Source organism: Scatophagus argus, chromosome 9, assembly GCF_020382885.2.
Source record: "Scatophagus argus isolate fScaArg1 chromosome 9, fScaArg1.pri, whole genome shotgun sequence".
Taxonomy (NCBI): Eukaryota; Metazoa; Chordata; class Actinopteri; family Scatophagidae; genus Scatophagus; species Scatophagus argus.
The window spans coordinates 9,670,332-9,692,666 of record NC_058501.1 but is presented as its reverse complement, the minus strand read 5'-3'; the positions used below and the strand labels follow the sequence as shown (position 1 = coordinate 9,692,666).

Genomic DNA, 22,335 nt, shown 5'->3' with positions numbered 1-22,335 from the left:
CAAAGAGCTAGGCTTTTTACTTACTTTACTACTTAATCACTGCATTAGACTCACAAAGAAAAGGCACAAAAATACTTATAGCATACAGTATTTTACTTATGATAAATCTATATATAATGTTAAGAGAGTAGAAGTAAAATGTGCGCATATATGAATGCTCACATAAATTTCAACACCTACAGCTAACATACTTTTTTCCTCCTGAGACTGAGGTCAAACTGCTCTGTGGAAAGCTATTCTGACAATTTATTGCTACAACGTACCTTGATATTGCAGCGGAGAGTGCTGAAGGGCTAAAAGGCTACAGCATGTTCTGTCTATACATGACCATGGGTAGATGACTCATTCTGTGTCAACAATCTTACTCCCTCCTTTTTTCTTTCCCTCTCCCTCTCTTGCTGTAATTCTATCTGTCTGTATCTCTTTCTGACACTGAGGAATATTCAGAGCAATACAATACAGTTGGGTGTTCAGCCAAGATTAGAAGACATATAAATGGAAATTCAGGGCAAAATAAGACAAATGTCCAGACTTGATAGGAAGGGAAAATGTTCAGCTTATTGTTGTGTTGGTGAAGAGCACATCAGCAAAAAGATTCTCTCCAAATATTCATTCAGTATGAATACACAGAAAGAAAAGAAATATCAGCCTACTGATATTTCAAAGCAAAATAAATAAATAAATGAATAAACAGAGGCAATTTTCATAGCTGGGCTTGTTATCATAGTAATGCAGTCCCATAACAACAAACTTAATGTTCCAACTCGCACTAGAATTAATGAAAAAACCGAACAAAAGTGGTAGCAGATATGAAATTGAGACCAGAATAAACAAAATTATACCCAGAGAGTTCTGCTGCAAAACATCTCAGAAGATGCACTGCAGTTGCACTGATTGAACAGATCTGACAGTATGATAATAGTGTGATGCTCTCTCTGGTGTGAACTACCCAGAGAGAGGCAGTGCTGTATGCTACTGTGGACTGTTAACAGACATCTATATGTGTCCGTGCAGCTAATAATGCTTCGTGTATCAGAATTGTCTTAAGATTTGGTTCATTAAATGGTAAATACTTTTAAACGACTTTGAGAACACATCATAAACTACTGTACAACATAGTTGTTAACATGGATTTCTCAGATGTCATTGGAAAGTACAGCTCAACTGCCTTTCCCTCACAAAGCCTAACTATCACCCATCCTGGGAAATTAGAACCACCGTGATAGGCTTAAGTTGGACACAACCATATTCCGGTAATAGTAGCTTTTATATTTCTGCTATTAATGATATAAACAACACACCAAACAACAAGCCTTTCAGTCCTGGCCAGAAATTACTACTGTGCCACAGTTGCTGTTGGTAGTGTGTTTTGAAAGGTGGTTACCGGTTTGAACTATTTTCTGAATGTCATTATGAAAGGGCACAGTTTAAGAATAGGGATTATGAATAGAACAAGAGTTATGACAAAGATTAAGGCACTGTAAGTACTGTAAAGTGTTGTCAGTTGTAGCGCTATTATGACATACTGGAACGTATTATGTAAATAGAAATGTTTGTCATGCCATGCTAACCAATCATACGTGTACTCATTATTGCTGATGTTGACACTGTTTGTTTATGCATTGGAGTTACATCACATGTAGCTCCTGTGACATTCAGTAGTTGCTCCTACCTGCAGGTATAGTGGAAACATAGGCCCTGTTGAAGTGGCTGAAAAAGTCGGAGTTGAGTTGCATCATCACTTTTATAGCCAAGACCCAGTTGCAGCTCTGCCCATCTCCCACACAGCAGGTGTGCTTGCTGAGTCAGGCAGAGCAGGGTTCTGACAGACTGTGTTTAACATAACCTTCTGGTAGAAGTAGGCCAACAAAATCTATGTGCAAATGGCATCTAGGAGCTTGACTGTGTGAGGCAGGGTGTGTGGTAGTTGAGATTATGTACGAAGAGTTTGGTTATGGATAGAGTAGGTAGGGAAATTTGTCCAATTTGTCCAAAGTGAAATGTGAAGTCAAGGAACTGAAGCAGGAGCAGAGTGACGATCCAAAGGAATGTGGAATAAAAACATACAGTATGTGTATATATATGTATGTGTAAGGAGAGACGGTTAAAGGAGAAAAGTTGGTGCATGTGGATACAGAAGAGCTGTTGAACAGCAAATGGAAGAAAGAAGAAATGAAATTTGGGCTCGCACCTTTTTGCAAGTGGTGCTAGATGTTTTCCTAGAATAAGTCGTGCAAAAATGAAGAGTGAATTATAGCAAAACTGTGTGTGTGTGTGTGTGTCTGTGTGTGTTTGTGTGCGCATGCTGTATGTGTTTTAGGTGCTGGGTTGGATCCGTAATGGCGAGTCCATGCTGAACGCTGGTCTGATCACAGCCAGTTCGTTACAAGAAGCTGAACAGCTGCAGAAGGAACATGAACAGTTCCAACATGCAATAGAGGTAAAACAAACTATTTTTCCTTTTCTTCTTCTCCTTTCAGTCTCTCTCTATTCATGTAGAATCTAAAAGTAGTGTGTTGATGTCCAAATACTTTGTAACCTCCACTTGCGTGTATCTTTCTTTCAACTCATACATATGCTAATCCCATTTTTACCTCCCCTTTAATCATATTTGGATCCATTCCTCTTCCCATGCCACATTCTTCATCTTCTCTTTCCCCCATTTTTTACCACTTCTGCACCTCTCCTGTTCCATTCTTCCTTTTGCCTTTGTGAAACTCTTCCCAAGCCTCTACAGCCCCCTCCCCCCAACTCATCATAAGTTACACATGAAATGGAATTATGAATAACTGATATCTCTAATACCTCCCTCTTCTCTCTCTGCTTACCTTTCTTTCTTATTTCCTCGCTCTTTTTAGCACTGATTATGCAGGGTACCTTTCCTTTGAACTCCATTGAACCTGGCTCATTTTAATGCAGACTTGTACCTGACCTACTTTTACACAGCTCACATGCACATACACAAAGATGCACGCTCAGAAGAAAGATGTATTTGTGATTATTGCCTGTGCGAGAGGGACTTGAATTTAGCAGGCATGCTATAACTTTAGCCACTGAAATTCAAAATGGGTCCTTCGTGGTGAGAAAATTGTAGCTGATTTGGGAATGTCCTCCTTGATGGGACCCTGCAGGAACTGTAAACATTATGAAAGGCTGCAGAAAATCCTTTGGTTTTCCTTTCTCTCCTTCTGTTTTCCCTCCCTCCAGTGCTGTGAGTCCAGCAAGGAGCAATTCCTTTTTCTCAGTCTACACAAAAATCACCAGACACTTTCTTTTTTTTACCCCCCTATCTCATTTCCTCTCCAGAATGCTCACGCCAAGACTGCCTTTCATAACACAGCTATAATCACTTGACTTTTATTTATTTGACTGTTCCTCCACCCTCCACCAAACTGCCCTGCAGGGTCAACAAAAAGCTTGGGTCCTGTTTTCAGCGCAATCACTGTGATATAGAGATTCATATAACACTTGAATTTCATTGTATTTTTATCTCATCCTTATCCCCCATGCAGAAAACCCATCAGAGTGCACTGCAGGTGCAGCAGAAGGCTGAGGCCTTGCTCCAGGCAAACCACTACGACATGGATATGATCAGGGACTGTGCAGAAAAGGTATTGCTCTTTATTATTTTGTACATCTCTGAAAGGAAGCATGAATAACAATGCAGGTGGCATGGCTGTTGTTGTAACACCATTAGCTGTAAACTGATTTGTTTTGTTTGACTTGAAGGTGGCAGACCACTGGCAGCAGCTGATGCTGAAGATGGAGGACCGACTCAAGCTGGTCAATGCTTCTGTAGCCTTCTACAAGACCTCTGAACAGGTACATCTGCGTGTGTGTGTGTTAGTGTGTGTAAGAGCGTGACTGTGAACTGAAACATGTGTTCAGGTAATCTCAAATAGGAGTGAGTTAGAGTGAAAATGAGGGGGAATAAAGCATTATGGGAATTACACTGTGCGTTGTCAATAGGCCCACCAAGTAGGCAGTATCTCAACATCGTGGAAAATATACTCTCAAAGATGTGTAGCTTCACAGGTTACATGAAAGTCTGGAGCAGGAGACAATCCCTGATGCGTTGTGCAGTAGTTTTTATGTACTGTGTCATATGTGTCTCAGGTATGCAGTGTGTTAGAAAGCCTGGAGCAGGAGTATAAAAGAGAAGAGGACTGGTGTGGCGGTGCTGATAAACTGGGCCCAAATAGTGAGTCAGACCACGTCACTCCTATGATCAGCAAACATCTGGAGCAGAAAGAGGCCTTCCTCAAGGTGAGACAGCTACATTAATTCATTTGTAAGAAAAGACCTGTCAAATCACTCATTATTGGTTTAGATCATTTTCAATATTTTATAAGTCAGAAGTATATTACTGTTGAAGCCATGAGTGACGTCTGTTCTCATTCTGCACATTTGCAGGCCTGTACGTTAGCTCGGCGTAATGCTGACGTCTTCTTGAAGTACCTTCACAGGAACAGTGTCAACATGCCTGGCATGTTGTCCCATGTCAAGGCTCCTGAGACTCAGGTTAAGAGTAAGTACACAACTCCGTAATCATCATCTTTCCTGCGCCTTCTCATTACAAAGATGTTTATCATGCTGTTATTAGCTTCTCTGACTTTTTCTACCCACTGTTTCCTAATTTATTCACAGTATTTCAAATTCAGGTGTTCATTATGTTCGTGTATAGTATTAAAAAAAAAATCCAAAAAATTGAACACACTTTTCTGGTTGCTTGTGTTCTTTCATTAGATATCTTGAATGAGTTGCTGCAGAGAGAGAACAGAGTGCTCCACTTCTGGACCATGAGGAAGCGAAGGCTGGATCAGTGCCAACAGTATGTCGTGTTTGAGCGCAGTGCCAAACAGGTGTGTGCTTCTGATCGTGTGTATGCTGTGTGTTTATGCGTACATTTGCAATAAGCAAAATTTGGAGATTAACCTGAGCAGGTTGCTGCGTCAGTAGTCCTTTTTCTTCTTTTTTTATTTCACTGCAGAGTAAGCATCAAGCCTCCTCCATGATTGGCTCCTGTTTGAACTGGAGCTAAATGAGCAAGTTGTCTCAGTTAGCATACAGCTGCGGCTTAATTTGTCTCTTTTTTTAAATCATGCAGTCTGTTTTTTTTCTTGGTAATGATACACTTCAAGCATACTGGAAATGATGTAAGCTGGCAGACGTTTGGAACAATGATAGCCTCAGAAACGACTATCATTATGTGGCCAGTAAATTTAAACAGTATGTTTATTACAGAGCAAAAAGTCTTCATCTCCAAGTCTCCAGCCACTCATTTTTACCCCTCTGGTGATACTGAACATTTCAGCCACTGGGACTTTTGTTGTGAACCTTTTCTGTATTGTAGAAGAATAAAAGATTTAATTTAGGATGAGTCACAAAACCATTCAGTCTTTGTCAATCAGACAAGTCTCAGGTCAGCCATTGTTACAGATACAAGGACCTGTGATTATACTGTTTTCAGTATAATCCAAACTGTCTCAGATCAGCCATTGTTATAGATACAAGGACCTGTGAGGTTGATAGAGTTTGGATTATACTGTTTTCAGTAGTAGCCAAGATCTCTCCACACTCCACAGACTGAGCTGAGCTGACCTAAACGTGACAACTGGAAAATCTTTATTTTGAAGAAGCCGAAGAAATTTAGAATCTGCGCCACATAGCTCTCAACTCTATCCCTGTGTGCCAGGTCCAAAGCTGCTTTTATACAATACACTTTGCTCCCTCTTGTGGTGCTTGGATGGCACAGCACAGACACACAGCGATGAGCTTAGAGCAATGAAATCGAATGACATCATAGATGTTTCTAGGACATGGCTATTCTAGGGCGATCCAGGTTTTATCCCCAGGGCCTATGCTAGCTGGTCTCACAGTTTGACTGGTCCAGTTCTGCCACTGCTGGTTATCAAGTACACAGAGATTAAATAGAAACTAAGTAGGACCTTTGGAGATTGAATAATAGTAAAACATGGATTAATTGGATTTTTGATTTGAAGATTTTGCAGATTGTATCTTCATTGTGAACTGATGATTTGCTTCAAAAACTTTCCTAATCCTAAATTCTTTCTTACAGAACAAAATGTTAGACAAATCAACCCTTGATCAGGTCAAATTGGCAAATCTCCTACTGGATAGCAGGGGATGAAGTGGATGAGTTTAATTACACAAACTTTCTCTAGGGTTTACTTTTATGGTAGTTAAAACAGTTTCAAGTGTCCCAACTTGTACCAGGTTTTTAGATTTGAATAGTCAAAAGAGACTGTTTCAAACTGTGTAACTGAAATCCCTCCAGTGTAAACGTACCCACTTGTTATTGGTTGTGTCCCTAGGCCCTGGAGTGGATCCATGACACTGGGGAGTTTTACCTGTCCACGCACACATCCACTGGCTCCAGCATTCATCACACACAGGAGCTGCTGAAAGAGCACGAAGACTTCCAGATCACAGCAAAGGTATTTGTGTGTGTGTGTGCGTGTGTGTTTATGTTTATCTGTCAATCCATTACTGTGTAAAAGAAGATAGGGAGGATGGAAGCGATGCATATTTTTGTGCCTGTTGCTCTCCATGTTGTGCTGTGTGTATGTTTGAATACTCCTATGCTGCACCGTGAGGCCCATTCCCAGGGCAGTGTATTGTCCTCTTTCCTCATTGCTGTGTCACTGTTATTGTGTTAGAGAGCAAGCTATTGTGTCCATCAAGCAAACACACTGATTCCGAACTCTCTGTCTCTCTCACTACCTTTCCTCCACCGGCTCTGCCTCTCTGCGGTCATCTCTCTTCTCTCTCGTCTCTCTCTCCCCTCCCTAAATGTCTCTCTATTGACAGCAAACCAAAGAGCGGGTAAAGCTGTTGATCCAGCTGGCAGATGGGTTTTGTGACAAGGGCCACGCCCATGCCCTGGAGATAAAAAAATGGGTGTCCTCGGTGGACAAGCGCTACCGGGACTTCTCTCTCCGCATGGACAAATACCGAACCTGCCTGGAAACGGCGCTTGGCATTTCTTCTGACTCCAACAAGGCTGTGAGTGCATATCACTGATAGAAATCAAAGAAGAATACATGTTTCTGTTCTTCCTAATGTGTTAAGTCAAACTTTGTTCATATGTGTTTATATTCTAAAGCTTGAGTTGATGCTGTATAATAAAGGATAAAAGATCTGGAGAAATGGCAGCCATTGTTATAGTGTGTGTGACACAGATCACAATAACAAGGACATGACAAAGACAAAGACAAAGACAATGACAAGACAAAATCATGTTTCATGTGATCAGTTAACACACAAACTTCTGCTAGTTTTCATTTTATGTTAGTTTTAACTGAAGGAGCTTGGACCAGATGCGGACAGACGTTGGACCCTTGTATGGTCCTATTCAAACATCATCTGCAAACAATTCATTTTAATGCAGGAACCAAATAATGTCACTCATTGGTGTGTTGACAGGCGAATGACCATCGTGCCTGTTATGCACAACATTAAAGCCACTGCCTCCTTTTTAGAGTAAAGAACTGCAACTGGATATTATCCCAGCCAGTGCTCCAGGGTCAGAGGTCAAGCTGAGGGATGCTGCCCACGAACTCAACGAGGAAAAGAGGAAGTCAGCGCGAAGGAAAGAGTAAGTGCAGCAGCCATTTCCTTGGCACGCTCTCCTCTGATAACCACCTGATGTTCAGCATCACAGGTTTCCTACGCAGGCCTGGAAAAATGCCTGGAATAGTAATTCAGTAATATCCTGAAAAAATTAGTTTTCATACCCACTGACATTTCATGGCTGCAGCCAGGTTTTCATTTCAGATTGTTAGAGTTAATGATAATGTGCCTTTTAATGTCAGATTACCTTGAGAACATGAGCACATCACAGTGAACACAGTGAAATTTTCAATTCCAGTCATGCATGTAAACAAATGAAGATGGAATTTATGGCACATGTATGAGAGGATGCACAGCACTAATGTTGTTTATGTGCATTTATCCCAAAATGTTTCTGTACCCCTGATGCTGTGTAGAATATCTGTAGTAACTGTGATTAAAAGGTTTGTGGGGGGAATTCATGCAGGAGACATGAACAGTCTATAAATTACAGTATCAGTGAATTATACGTTTGTGAATTATAATGCGTTCACATACAGCAGCTGTGTGATTTTCATCTGAACTCTGCCTGGACATGTTGTAATAGAGGAGTTACTTGAGATGAATTTAGAGTAAATAAATGTCCAAAAAGCCACCTACTGCCACCTTCAGGCACAAACTTAAGACTGTGTTGGATTCTAGATCAAATATGAAATCCAGACAAACTCTTTGCATTGTCAGCTTCATATTTGATATGTGATAATACAGACACATTCCAGTGGTGGATTGATTTTTTTTAACTGATGATACACTGACACTGATCAACAGCACCATCTGACCATGTTCATCAGTGCCTGCTCTCCTTTCCTTTCAGATTCATAATGGCTGAGCTGATTCAAACAGAGAAAGCCTATGTCAGAGACCTACGGGAGTGTATGGATGTAAGTAGTCATTTACCATGAAAAATGTTAATGTTTTTATACATTTTCCTCTAAAATTGGTTCCACTTTTATTTTCCAATTTGCTCTACTTTTTTCTTGCTCACAAAATAAGTAAAGGATTAACTGGAATAAGTAATGTGATGATGAGACACTCAGACACTGTGTTTGTGTGTTTGTGCAGACGTACCTGTGGGAGATGACCAGCGGTGTTGAAGAGATTCCACCTGGCATTGTCAACAAGGAACACATCATCTTTGGGAACATGCAGGACCTCTACGAGTTTCATCACAAGTCAGTAGTGCAGTGACCTGCTGTAAATTTTGTGTTCTTTAACATCACCGTCAACTAATTTACTTTGAAATGATTCCAGATTTCAAGTGGGAATTCTCTTTCAGGAGAAGTGAATATATAAAGTTCAGCTTCTGATTGCTCCTCTTTTAAGCTATTCTGTGTCTGTACAGCATTTTCCTGAAGGAGTTGGAGAAATATGAGCAGCTTCCAGAGGATGTTGGCCATTGTTTTGTAACTTGGGTAAGAGATCTTAATGTTAAGACTTGTTTGTTCCTTGGCTTTACCCCCCCACCCGATTATTTTAGTTTGATGTCTTTCATCAGCGTTTTTATAAATGAGTATGTCGCTATTAAGTTTAAATTAAATAAATGACAGTTATTGCTTAGCATTCATGACACTTCTTTATAAAGATGAGTAAAGTGAGTAAAGTACTGGTATTGTTTTTGTGCTCAGGCTGATAAGTTCCAGATGTATGTGAACTACTGTAAAAACAAGCCTGATTCCACCCAGCTCATCCTGGAACATGCTGGAGCCTACTTTGATGTAAGTAACGTCCTGATGTATAATAACTTGTGATATGATAGGATGTTTTTTTCATTTTCTAATCCATGCCTGCTTTTTAGACTTTGGTGTAAATCTTTCCCCAGTGAGCAGAGATAGATAATTTTATACAGCACATAAGTTAATGAAAATTTTGACATGTGTCTGTTTCCCTTCATGATTTACAGGAAATCCAGCAAAGACATCGCCTTGCCAACTCCATCTCCTCTTACCTGATCAAACCAGTTCAGAGAATCACTAAATATCAGCTCCTTCTCAAGGTATTACATGCCTTTAAATAAATGTAAAAGAAAGGATACCCAGTCTGATATTGTGCAAAGAAAAATGCATAGAGTAGTAACTTAACCCTTTAACAAAATCGTCAATGTGTGTTCTAGCTTTTCAGTTAAACTTCTGTGTGTATGTCCCTGTTTGTGTTTGTCTGTTGAAGGAGTTGTTGACATGCTGTGAGGAGGGTAAAGGTGAGATCAAGGATGGTCTTGAAGTGATGCTCAGTGTTCCCAAGAAAGCCAATGATGCCATGCACCTCTCTATGCTGGATGGTGGGTACACACACAAGCACACACACACACACATACACCCTAACACTACGCTACACGTGTTTTTTTGATAGTCGGCCGTATAATTGCACCCTAAGGGTGTTGTGTTATTAATTCCAAACTCACTTCAAATGGAAACACGTCACTCACTTTCATTCAGCACAAGTTATTCAGCTGTGAGTCAGTCCCTCCGATTGCCGCCCACGAAGATGTTTGTATGTACAAGTACAGTACACATCTGCAAACTTCTCATTTCCTCCTCTCCTGTCACTGCTTCAGGGTTTGATGGGAACATTGACTCCCAAGGTGAGTTGATACTCCAGGAGTCCTTCCAGGTCTGGGATCCCAAGACTCTGATCAGGAAGGGCCGCGACCGACATCTTTTCCTCTTCGAGATGTCCCTGGTCTTCAGCAAAGAAGTCAAAGACTCCAGCGGGCGCAGCAAGTACCTGTACAAGAGCAAGCTCTTTGTAAGTAATGGACTGTTTTATCAGGCAGTATTGTTTCTTTTTCTACCAACTACGACATCTGAGAAGTCAATTAAGATGTACTATAAAACTCATTATTACTTAAGAGTGTGATAGTATCCTGATAATAAGACCACTTCATGACCATCCTCAGTGTAAGCCTCAGGTGTTTGTTGGGTCAAATCCAAATTTTAAAATGTATATTCAAGCTGACCATAAGGCTGAACAGGGCTCAGAATTGTTAATTTAAGACTTTGTTTGGCTTTCAAGATTGTTTCTTTCATTTCTGGGATTTGGGTCAGCTGGAAGACTCTATTACGCACACTGTTTTGTTTTTGTTTTTTTTTTTCTAATTTATCACGTTGACATGTTGTTCATCTCCCAGACATCAGAGCTTGGAGTGACAGAACATGTGGAGGGAGATCCTTGTAAATTTGCCCTGTGGGTGGGCAGGACCCCGACCTCAGACAACAAGATCGTCCTCAAGGTATCAAGATGGTGATTGTATCATAAGAGAGAAAGGCACATTTCTTGGCCTTTGCATTCATAATGAGGATCTTTGTTTCCTCTTTCTTCTTTTAAATATCTTCCTGCAGTGTATGATATACCTAAATACTTCACTTCACTTCCATCTCAGACACTGTATCAAGTGTAATACAGATCCCCATATGATTGCCTGCCTGTAGTGAGCGCTCAAGTTGTTCGCACGTAAAGAGTAGTCACTCCATATTTGTAGTCCACCCCCACTAAATCCTACATGGTTCCTTCTGCTCAGCCAAGAAAGTTCACTCCCAGTAGGGGGTTGGAGTGTTACTTTCAGCTACTTATTCACTCATCACACGGAAATATTAGCATAGCAATTGATGGGTCATAATCCAAACTCTCAAGCAACTTTGTAGTTCTCGCCCCATGAGTCAGAAACAATGTTTTATGCAGGGTCTGTGTGTCGATACGTGTTTAATTTTGAGACTCAGCGAGAGAAAGATTGAAACTCCCGCTGCATGTGTTCCAACGTGTGATCTGTTTTAATTGCATAAGTTCTTGTAACCATCCTAGTCTGTTTCTTATGTAACACGGTGCCACTGCAGCCATGGTGCTGCTTGTTGCTAAGAGAAGGAGGAAGTGAAGACACATACGAGAGGAGTCACATGCACAGTACAGTTGCAGTGGCTCGGTGACGTCAACAAGGCTGACGATGGATGTCCATGTTTCTCTCCGTGGAACCCTAAGTGGAGTTTACGAGACGCTGTTGTCATCATGTCGCACTGCGTTTGAATGTTGACATGTGACTCAAGTGCAACATTGCGGGGATCAAATTAAACCCGATGCCATGTTATGGGTCAACAATTAATTCCATCAGGCAGCTGCTTTTATTTTTCTCTGTTGCACACATCTTTGGTGCTGATCTAACATTTTCTCTCTGTGTCTGTCAGTTAGAAAGCAGCTGCATTGCTGATATGGCAGCTGTACATACTAAAAAGTAAGACCTTTATCTGATAATCATTTGTCATGTCCCAGGCTTCAAGTATTGAGAACAAGCAGGACTGGATCAAGCACATTCGGGAGGTCATCCAGGAGCGAACCATTCACCTGCGTGGAGCTCTGAAGGAGCCCATTCACATCCCTAAAGCCACGACAGCGAAACATAAAGTCAGACGGTAAGCCAACAGTGTATTGATTTGCATGCTTTTGTGAATGTTGTTAATGAGTACACATGTTAATTATGTTTGCCATTGTGAAAATTAAAAACCATTTAGGTTTTTTTATATGCAAAAACTACTGGAAAATAAATACAGTAGTATATTGTTCAACTATTTAAATCAGTTTTATATAATGACTGTTAAAGCTGCACAATCTCAAAGTTCAGCCTGTTCAATCCAGTAACCAGCATTTCCAGTCAAATGTATTGATTATTATTAATAGTAATAATGAACTGAGTGTAATGATAATGTGGCCTGCAGGGATGGAGAGGAGCTGGACAGCCAGGGAGATGCCAGCAGCCAACCAGATACCATCTCCATTGCCTCACGCACATCTCAGAACACACTGGACAGCGATAAGGTAGGAACACGCACACACATGCACACACACACACATATTCAGAGTCTTCAGGCATTCCAGTCATCTACCCGGCAGCATTTTGTTTTTTCTATTTCTCCTGTTATGTCACACTATTCACTTCAGTCGATCAGTATGGAGCCTCTCTGTCATTGGTCCATACCATGCCATCACACAGTGGCATGATCGTCAGAAGCAGCAGACTAGTTAGAGGCAGGCAGCTCTGCTCAAGTTGTTTCCTGTGAAAGTGTTTGATTGTGCAAGGAGGAAGAAACGGTCCATCTGACAGAGGTGTATAGCAGCGTGTGTGTGCAACCATGCATGTGCTTGTTTATGTGTGTGTGTGTGTGTGTGATAGAGAGAGAGAGAGAGAGAGAATCTTAGCTCACTGGGAACAGTCAGCCATGGTTATATCTGGTAATAACACCACAGAAGGCCTGTCCTCCTACGCTCAGTATGAGCAACTGTAAAGCTAACTCACACACATGCATACACACACACCAGCGCACGTAGATACAAAATGTTTCCATACTTTTACGTCTCACTAATTATAAACTCTAGCAGTGGACTCTTGCATGAGGTCATTATTTTCACACTAGCATTAGACTTTCCTCAGCCTTGCCTCATACACTCCAAATAAAGAAAATTAGAATAGCGTGTTCACTGCTGCTGTTTAGTTGACAACCACAAAGCCCAGCTCCGTGGTTGTTTCATCGAAACCGTAAGGGTAACGAGGTGAGCAGTATATGTCTGTGTTCATGAAATAATTAGTCCTTATTCCCCCCCAGTTAAGGACATACTGCTGTGCACGAGCATTCAAAGCACACAGTAACACGTGCATATTTAAATTTTGAATCTCATTCTCACTTTGTGAATGCCTCTCTCTGTCTCTCTCTCTGTGAGGGCTCTCTGTGAGACCTCTCATTTATGAGGCAGTGACAGTGGTGTGTTTGTGTTAGGTTGTGTGTGCGCGCCCGTGTTCCTTTGTGTGTCTCTGCTTTAGTGACTGACTTGTGTGTCAGCAGCTTCAGCCTCCCCCGCTCTCTTCACAGAGGATGCTCGTCTGTATGCCAGACAGGAGACCATAGTTTTACGTCCTCACTGCTATCGATCTCACACTTGGTTTCAAACAGAAATATTCGGACAAATCTTTTTTCCTCTAATTTTCTAGTGCTTTATGTTGTTGTTGTTGTTGCTGTCGATGAATGGATTTTAAATTTGTGGCAACATTTGTTTAAAGACAAGAATGGATTAATTGCTCCGTTCCAGGGAAGAGACACACAACAGGGAATCATTTAACCTTCAGTAGCCTGACTTTAAGTGTCGACAGAGGAGCGCTGCTGATGGCAGTAACTTTTCTTCTGACCTTTGGATATTCTAACAGATGAGGATTGTATTTGTCTGAGGTTGTGTTGTTTTTTTGTTTTTATTCAGAGGAAATATTTCATTAAAAGTGAAATAAATCCAACTAGTTTGCAGACACGTTAGGTTTATCTAGTGAGCGTCATCTGTTGTGATTTAAGACAATTTTAGTGGATTTGTGTAGAGGTGAGACTGCCGTAGGGTTTTCTAGCTCTTTGGGACTTCTCTCACAATGAGGGAGTGGAAAGCAATGGAGAGGCTGGAGGACAGGATCTCACATCCCGTTTCTCAGCTCCTCAGCTCTCTGGCTCTACCACACTACCAAAGGGTATGTTGCAAATGATGTGATTTGTTGTATTTAGAGAGGGAAACAAAAGTCACCATGATGACATTTGCACATCTTTGAAGCGATTAATGCAATCTGTTTTCACTGGTAAAGGACACATGAAACATGGAACACTATGCACTATGCACACACTATGCACACACTATGCATTTCAGCATGATAAATAAGGACATATGTTCAGTTTAAACCGCAGTAAACCTGAATGACTTTAGTCTGCTGGGTTTGTGGCTATTATTAACTGTGTGACTAATAGTGTAACTTATGTCAAAGACTTTATTCATCTGCTATTAAATTATTGCCTGAACATGCAGTAAATGCTGAAAAGGTGATCCTATGAGATTTTATAACTCTGTATTCTTTGATATGAATATGTGAAACCATTTCTTAGGGCAGATGAACTGAAAATGCTTTCTTATAAACAAACAGGCTTTCAAGTTGTTATTTGTGCTTTGTAATATTCATTTGCATTTGTTGCATTTATTGTGTATTGTGTTCTTAACGATCAGAAGTTACATACGCTTTGTACTTCGTATTTTACAGTAACAGAATCTGTGCACGCTCTGTTGTGCTGTTGCTGTATATCTTTCATCTGTCAGCACAGAACACACATTAATAGTAACACATGTATGCACTGAAATACCTCTGAGAATAACCACTGAGCAAAATCACTAAGTCCATCTGCATCTATCTAGCGATCTCTCTATTGCCTTTCTTTTCGCGGGCACCTGATCGGAGTCTGATCATCAGAGTGACATTTTGTTTATTTGTGCCAGAATGAGTGGCCAGTCATCAGCGCATATGAGTTTGCTTTGCAGTGCTGCTGGAGCAGTCAGAGCAAATTATACTGAATGATCATGCTCGTTGGCCTCAGTTTATAGCACCAGCTAATTATACATTAGCATCTTGCGTTTTTTTGTTTTCTTTTTTACATTTGTGCCAATATTAAAATATACAAGAAATTACAGGACATTTGATTGATGTCTGTCTTTTAAAATTAATGATCTATAGTGGACTCTGAGAGACACAAAACTGGGTTACATGCCGGGAAATAAGAACTGACCTGATGAGATATCTATGATCAGTTGCAATTATAAGCTGCTCTTTTGTTGAGTTTTTCAGTCCTAAATATGACTGCAGCCTGACTTCACATATACTACTGGCTGTTCTCTTGGAAAATCTTTTTTTTTCCAAATGATTCTCATTCATCTTTAGTCAAAAAGCAATGGTCTAATTACATTTCATCACCACACGCTTGCTTAGTGTTTCTTAACTTCACATTATTTTTTTTATGCCTTTTGCAAACATGTAAACAGCAGAAATAATATTATAAATAAATATTAATAGGTTTTTTATTCACATCACTTTTGTCCCTCCATTTCAGCTGTCCGGTGGCTGCGAGTTGACAGTAGTGATTCATGACTTTGTGGCCAGTAATGGTAGTAGCAGTGGGGAGCTGACGGTGCGCCGAGGCCAGACTGTGGAGGTTTTGGAGCGGCTCCACGACAAGCCGGACTGGTGCCTGGTGAGGACCACGGACCGTTCTCCAGCCCAGGAGGGCATCGTACCTTGCTCCATGCTGTGTATCGCTCACTCCAGGTCCTCCATGGAGATGGAGGGCCTCTTCAACCACAAAGGTAGGAGGAGAATATTTTCTTTGATTTTCATATATACGTTAGCAGGTAAACTGGAAGTTATTTTCTCATTTACAAGCACCTTTGCATGCACACTTTAGAATATTAGGAAAGCTAATTGGCTTCCTTTTGTGAGAGCATAAAAAAGAGCATAAGTGGCCATTAGAATCTTGTTTTCCCACCCAACAACTGCTTATCACATCGATGCACATATGGATACTTCAAACATTATGGACAGCTAATGGGACGTATTTCTTGTTTGCAAACATAGCATTGGTAATATGCAAAACCTTCATTTCTCACCAAACAGCTGCTTGGTGAAGCATGTACATATTTCTTGGTGTTGCTATGCAACTGAGGAAAGCCCTCTGGAAGCACAGCTCTCTTAATTTTCTTAAAGTAGTATCAACCTTTGAATTCCCATTGCTGTTGACATCCACACATCTTATTACTGTCAAAAACAACAAGATGTACGAAAACACATGCAATCAGAAAAAAACACAAGCAAATAAAGAGAACATCTTCATCAACACAGGACAATATATGCACTTCAAACACGCACAACACAACCAAATAGACAAACGTCCTGCAAACATGCGCAAAACAGCCTTCACTGTGGTTTTTTTTCCATCACGTTATTTGCAGCGGCAGGCCAGTAGTCAGCAAAAGGCTAAGGTGACGTTAACACCAGATAACAGCAATAATATCTGAATAATCCCATCACAATGTCAAAATAAACAGAAAAAACATGCATTTTAGTTCAGTCTCCAGCACTGCTGAATAGCCGACGTCAATGACGGGGTGATTCAAAAGCTGTCCTGCTTTCGCTGTTCACGGCCCAGCCTGCCCATCAGGAGCAGCTCTCCCCTGACTGGACATTCCCCATCTCTCCAATATCTCATGTTGTTAACTGCTTTCTTGCCAACATCCATTGCACGTCTGCCCGTCCTGGGTGAGGGATCCCTCCTCTGTTGTTCACCCTGAGATTTATTCCATTTTTTCCTTGTTAAAAGTTTTTTAGAGAGTTTTTCCTTAGTAGATGTGAGGGTCGAAGGGCAGAGGATGTTGCTATGATGTTATGTAAAGCCCTTTGGGACAGACTGCTTGTAAAAATGGGCTATACAAATAAAGTTGTCTTGTCTTGTCAAAACTCTTTGACAACAAGTGTGTTCTAGCCTAGTTCATCACACTTTTATGTCTCCCAAAAACAGAGCTATAGTTGTCTGCACTTGGCTTGTCAACACATGCTTGTTTATGTGGAAGTGTTGTGTATATTGCAGCGCTTTTGTCTATGTGGTTGTGTTGTCAAACTGGTGAAGATGTTTGTCTTTATTTGTTCAAGTTTTGTATATTTCTAAGTGTTTTCTTAAGTTGCAGTGTGTAGAGCTCTCTCTGGCATCATAATAAACCTTTATTTTGTCTTAAACACACAACTGCATGCCCCTCTATTGTAACAAATGGAAAATATTAAACAGCCTTTTAATAGTTCAGTCCTGGAAGATATGATGTCAGAATCTGCATTTGTTGCCATGCCCAAAGGGCCTTATTAACACTAGTCAATAATGTGGTTCTCAAGGTTATTTCCTGTGTGTGCGTGTGTGTCCCACATCACACTAGCTCTGCTTTCACTAAAAGAAATATTGTTGAATCATGTCCTACCAGAATTAAGTGTTTGAAATGTGCTAATTTTTCTGCATGTATAGACATATTACCTTAACCTCCAACTTACTGTTTAAGCTCCCTGACACGGGTGTAGTAGCAGGCTCAGGCGGCGACTGGTTATTCTTGTGGTGATGACGTGTTCATGTAGTGGATCTGCCAGGGCCTCGTCACATTCGGTTCCATATCAAGTTTTGCCGGATCAGCTATTGTGATGATGTGTTTGTTTCACTGCTTTATGCTCGGAGCATCATTTTGCGGCATGTTTCAGTCACATCTGCTGCTTTACTGTTTCACTTCTCACTGAGCCTAAGCACTCAGAACTGATTGCAGATTTTATCTCATGTCTGCCCTGCTGTGTGCAAGATGTTGGTGTGGATCTTTCCTTGTGACCAAAACAGTTATGCTAAAATAATGATGATCTAATCAGTGATGGTGTGCTAAAAAGGAGCAGAGATAGCTAACAGAGGAGCCAGGAAAGAACTGTGTATGCACAGACCTGACCCTCATTTGACACTGAGTTATGAGCTGCTGTCGACACGTCTTGAGAGAAGTTTCTGCTTTCCCTCTTTAATCTGGAAGAGTGGGTGAGAGCTGTACTGCTTGTTTCTATGGTGATATAACATACAAATATTTTGCTGGCAGCATCTTTGAAGTCAGTACAGGAAAGGTCTGCATTTGTGTTCAAATTATAGGATGCTTGGACTGTACATACAGGAACATGCAACTTTGGATATAGCTGAATGATTTACTACTACAGCACAGGAAGAGAGGTAGAATTTCCCAACTACTTATTTATTTCACGGTTTTAACTGCAGCTTCACTGTCTCTCATGCAGAGGCTCTTGTTTTTATCTAGCCTGGGCTCTTGGTTGTGCCTAACCCGCCCTCACTGTTTGTATGTGTGTGTTTGGGTGGCCAAAGGGAGTGATGAAAAAGAGCTTCTCACTGCGGGGGGTGATGTGGTCAGAAAAGGCAGAGGCTTTTGTTGGCCACTTTGTCCAAAGTTGCAGAAGGGTGACAGTTTAGGGGATTAGTGTTCTCTGGGAACTCTCCCCTTTTTCTGCTGTGTCTCACAGTGAGGAATAATTGACTGTTGGAGGCCTATGTCTGTGTCTGGGATCACAGAGCAGAACTGAATTCACATAAAGTAGAATTAGCTTGCAAAGTGTATAGCTGGCATCTGGTTTTCTGCCCTGATTATACCATGTTTTAATGTGAAATAACAGTTCACACTGTGTCCACGGTGTGTATTTTATAAATGTTTAATAAAGTCCTGTGTTCCTCAATTAGCCACTGAAACCTGTGCAAACCTACACATTCCTGTTAAATCACATTTAGAGCTTTTTTGCTCACATACTGATCATGTTTTTCTGTCAGGTTGTTGGAATTCCCCCGTTTACCAAAACATGCAGGTTGATTCTCTGAATGAAATGAATACAAAAGTACACACTTGATGACAGCATTATTGATAAAATGACTGTGTAAAGAACTGAGAGTAAGGGCAGGCGGTGTATGTACAAGTGTGTGCGTGTGCATACAGAAGAGAGTGTGTTTAGAGCCCAGGATGGACACACGCACACACAAACACACACTCTCAGACTTAAACAGAGAGATCTTTGTGCATCCAGCCAGTCTGTCAGATGAAGTGATAATGTTACTTTATTTGAGATTCTCAATTGTAGAAAAAAAACGGAAATTTGTACCCAACTGTTGGAAATGACAGATTTATTTTCCTCTGAGCATTTTGTTGTTTTCTTCTCTTGGATTTCATAACCAGGTCTATATTTGTTCGAAGCATACTGCGCAACTTGTATGCATCCTAATGCCTGTAAAATATGCACCCACCCACACAAACTGAGTGGGTGCTTCTACAAAGGGTACTACGGTAGATGTGCTGCATGTTTACAGACATCCCTTTGGAACAGGAGAGGCACAGTGGAGGCTTGCCCAATATCCTCACAGCAGCCCACTCACGAGAGAGGGAGGGAAGGAGATACAAAGAGAGAGAGAGAGAGAAAACATCCTACTCCCTTGTGTTGCATTTGACTTTTCTTTTTCCCCACACTAGACTTCACACTTTCTCTCCCTGGAATTCTCGTGACATCAGTACGGCACAGTCCTTACTTGTCAAACAGATTTCTTTTTTTTGCATAGAAATTTAAAGTCAGTTGTCATACCTGTGGAGATGCTGTGAGGGAACACCGCAAGTCAGAATCGCAGAGGTTTGATATTTGGCTGAAATGGCCCGTGGGATCGAGTCCTTAGTATCCCTGAACCCGTTTTGCTCCATGGATTCAGCACCGGGAGGACATTCTGACAACTGCAAGTTCTGGCTGTTGGACCTGGGTAGGTGCCTTGATCATGTGTAACAGACAGGGAACATCATTTTTTGGTTGCTGTGTGGAAATGGAATTGCAGTTTTAGCTTTTTTAATACCATACAATGAAAAAAGACTGGAAACTAGAGAAAAAGAAATGACGTAAGTGTTAAGTTGCTCATTTTGTCAAGTTCACTGTTCGTTCATGTCATTTTAAAGATGTATAGTGACAAAATCTAGTTAGAGTTAGGCTATACATGTGAATATATGACCTAAAGTTTTTTTAGTTTAGAAGTTTTTGCTCTCAAAGCATGGAAGGTCAAAAAGTTGGATTACAAATATTATTGTACAGACACTTACAGCGCAGGTAATTATTGTACAGATTTGTTAGTGATGGCTCGTGTTGTTGTCTTTATTGTTTCACATCAACTATTTTCAAAAGGGTTTAACGGTGAGGACATTCTCTAGTCAAATGTGGATTATGTTGTGGCATTATGGCAGTGAGTGTAATTTGGTGAATGTGCCGTTATGTGATGAGATATTAAATCTACTCAAATCTCATTGACAAGATTATCTTCGTGCCTATCTGTATGCTTGGTCAGGCAAGTGCAGCACAGATGGGCAGAGGGTGTTATTGTAGACCCCAGAGAGAAAAGTCCTTTTTCTGTTTCACAATCTAACAAAGCCTCGAGCATCATAATATCAGGTTTTGTCAGAATGTATAACGGTAGTCTTTACACTCTCCCATATCTCCCATCCCAACTCTGCGCCCTCCCTAACTACAGCTGTTGGTGGCAAGCCCTCTCCGGCATTGTCCACATTTTTACAGATCAACTCACCAAATCCCCTGGAGCTTTCCCACACGCTGCACCTCCACCCATTGAGGCTTGTCTCTAACCACCCCGACTGATCTTTGTGTGTGTCTGTGTGTTTGTGTCACTTGTCCTGAGGAAGGTAAGACCACACAAAACATGCTCCCCTGGTGGCACCTCTGGAATCCTAGGCATGCTTCTGTGGAACTTTGCAGAGTTTCGGGATCACTCCAGTTGTACAACAGCCCCTCCCCTCCTTCCTATTCTGAGACGTGGGCACACACACACACACACACACACACACACACACAGTCGTAAATCTACCTTGTTCTTTGCAGTAGCATGAATGAGCAGTGGCTGAATTATGAGGGCATGTTGGTAGCTTGCAGATAAATTAGCAAACATCTGAAGATGCAGTGGAAAGCACCTGGTAGACTCTTGATGGGTCTTGTCTCAGAAATATCACCCCACAAAGTTAAATTGAGATGATGTTATTATTAGGAGGTAAAATACAAGTCTGGTTTTTCATTGTTTATTATCTGAGCAAGCTTTTTAAGCAGAATGGGTCTGCAAATGCATGAACACATGCAGTTTTTGTGCCCTGTGCAAAACACAAATGTTACATGAGGATATGCATGGAATGACCCCAGTGATCGCCACTGTCATCTCAGCAGTATGATGCTCTAATGAGTCTTCTGAGAAATCTGCTAGGAAATGAATGGGGTAGCTTTGACACAGAAGTACCCAGGAGGCAGAGATGCTAGTTTACTAAATGAGTCAGGATAATAATTTTAGCTCAGAATAGCAAATATTTTACTACATGTTGCAAAGCTTATTGTGAGCAAACTGTTCTCCAAAAAGCTTGAGAAAATTGTGATTACTCTAACAAAGATGATACTATACGATTATAAGTTTAATATTTATAGCCACTGCAGATATAAATACAGAAGATAACGACATAGATTATTACTAATAGGTTTTTGTTACATTAAGTTTATTCTCTTGCAGCCTACAAAATAATTTTTGTATTATAATGTTTAAGTTATACATTTGGGTTTTCACTCTTTGTGATAAAGCTTACCGTGAATGATTCCCATGTCTCTGGTTTGGGTCCACAAATGAAATTGCTACCTGTGAAATAGCTCAGAATTCTGTGAACTGAGGCAAATACAGTATTTTGTGTATCCATGTAACTAGAGTCACCCCTGCAAAGAAACTACGGGTCTCCCATTTTTGTCTCCCATGAGCGCAAGCTTGACCAGCTGTTCCTGAGGCGTCTCCACAATGAAAGACGCGCTACAGGGCAAAGGGCAAAGGTCAAGTCTTCTTTGTGTATGTACATGTATGTGTGTCTCGAGAGTTATTTTCTGCTGAGAGGAATGTGTCAAGGATGTTGACCCCATGCTTCATCCAGTTACACCCCTGTTAGCGTGACCTCTTCTGTCTAATCAGAGCATGTAGATAACACCAGATGCTTATCCAGCTGTCAGAGAGTTAGCCTTTTAGTCATGATACATCAAGATATGTCACTAATGAAACTCTGCTAAATTAGAATGTAAATTTTTAATTCCAGTATTGGCAGCCTAATTGAATCACTACTCCAGACACAGACCACAAAAGCATTGATCTCAGTTTCACATTTTGGAAGTTTTGAAATGACACTGAAAGTCATTAAAGTAAAGTCTCGCCAGAAACCACACTGGTGTGAATTGACGTTAAAATATTTGTCTGCTTAACTTACCCTGCAGCCTGAGATAGCTAATAGCTGAGATGCACT

At 40.9% G+C, this 22,335-nt stretch overlaps 1 protein-coding gene across 6 annotated transcripts in view; it reads left to right on the top strand.

The window, feature by feature from the left end:
• The window catches only part of triob (trio Rho guanine nucleotide exchange factor b), a 99,127-nt gene that overhangs the window by 60,953 nt on the left and 15,839 nt on the right, over window positions 1-22,335 (top strand). For all 6 annotated transcript variants that reach the window (XM_046398768.1, XM_046398765.1, XM_046398766.1 and 3 more), the window contains 20 exons: window positions 2,321-2,440; window positions 3,513-3,611; window positions 3,730-3,822; window positions 4,117-4,266; window positions 4,414-4,528; window positions 4,747-4,862; window positions 6,336-6,458; window positions 6,832-7,026; window positions 7,503-7,618; window positions 8,447-8,513; window positions 8,695-8,804; window positions 8,975-9,044; window positions 9,258-9,347; window positions 9,533-9,625; window positions 9,796-9,907; window positions 10,184-10,374; window positions 10,757-10,858; window positions 11,890-12,029; window positions 12,333-12,432; window positions 15,519-15,771. In XM_046398768.1, coding sequence (XP_046254724.1) covers window positions 2,321-2,440; window positions 3,513-3,611; window positions 3,730-3,822; window positions 4,117-4,266; window positions 4,414-4,528; window positions 4,747-4,862; window positions 6,336-6,458; window positions 6,832-7,026; window positions 7,503-7,618; window positions 8,447-8,513; window positions 8,695-8,804; window positions 8,975-9,044; window positions 9,258-9,347; window positions 9,533-9,625; window positions 9,796-9,907; window positions 10,184-10,374; window positions 10,757-10,858; window positions 11,890-12,029; window positions 12,333-12,432; window positions 15,519-15,771 — 2,455 coding nt within the window. The remainder of the gene's footprint in view (window positions 1-2,320; window positions 2,441-3,512; window positions 3,612-3,729; window positions 3,823-4,116; window positions 4,267-4,413; window positions 4,529-4,746; window positions 4,863-6,335; window positions 6,459-6,831; window positions 7,027-7,502; window positions 7,619-8,446; window positions 8,514-8,694; window positions 8,805-8,974; window positions 9,045-9,257; window positions 9,348-9,532; window positions 9,626-9,795; window positions 9,908-10,183; window positions 10,375-10,756; window positions 10,859-11,889; window positions 12,030-12,332; window positions 12,433-15,518; window positions 15,772-22,335) is intronic.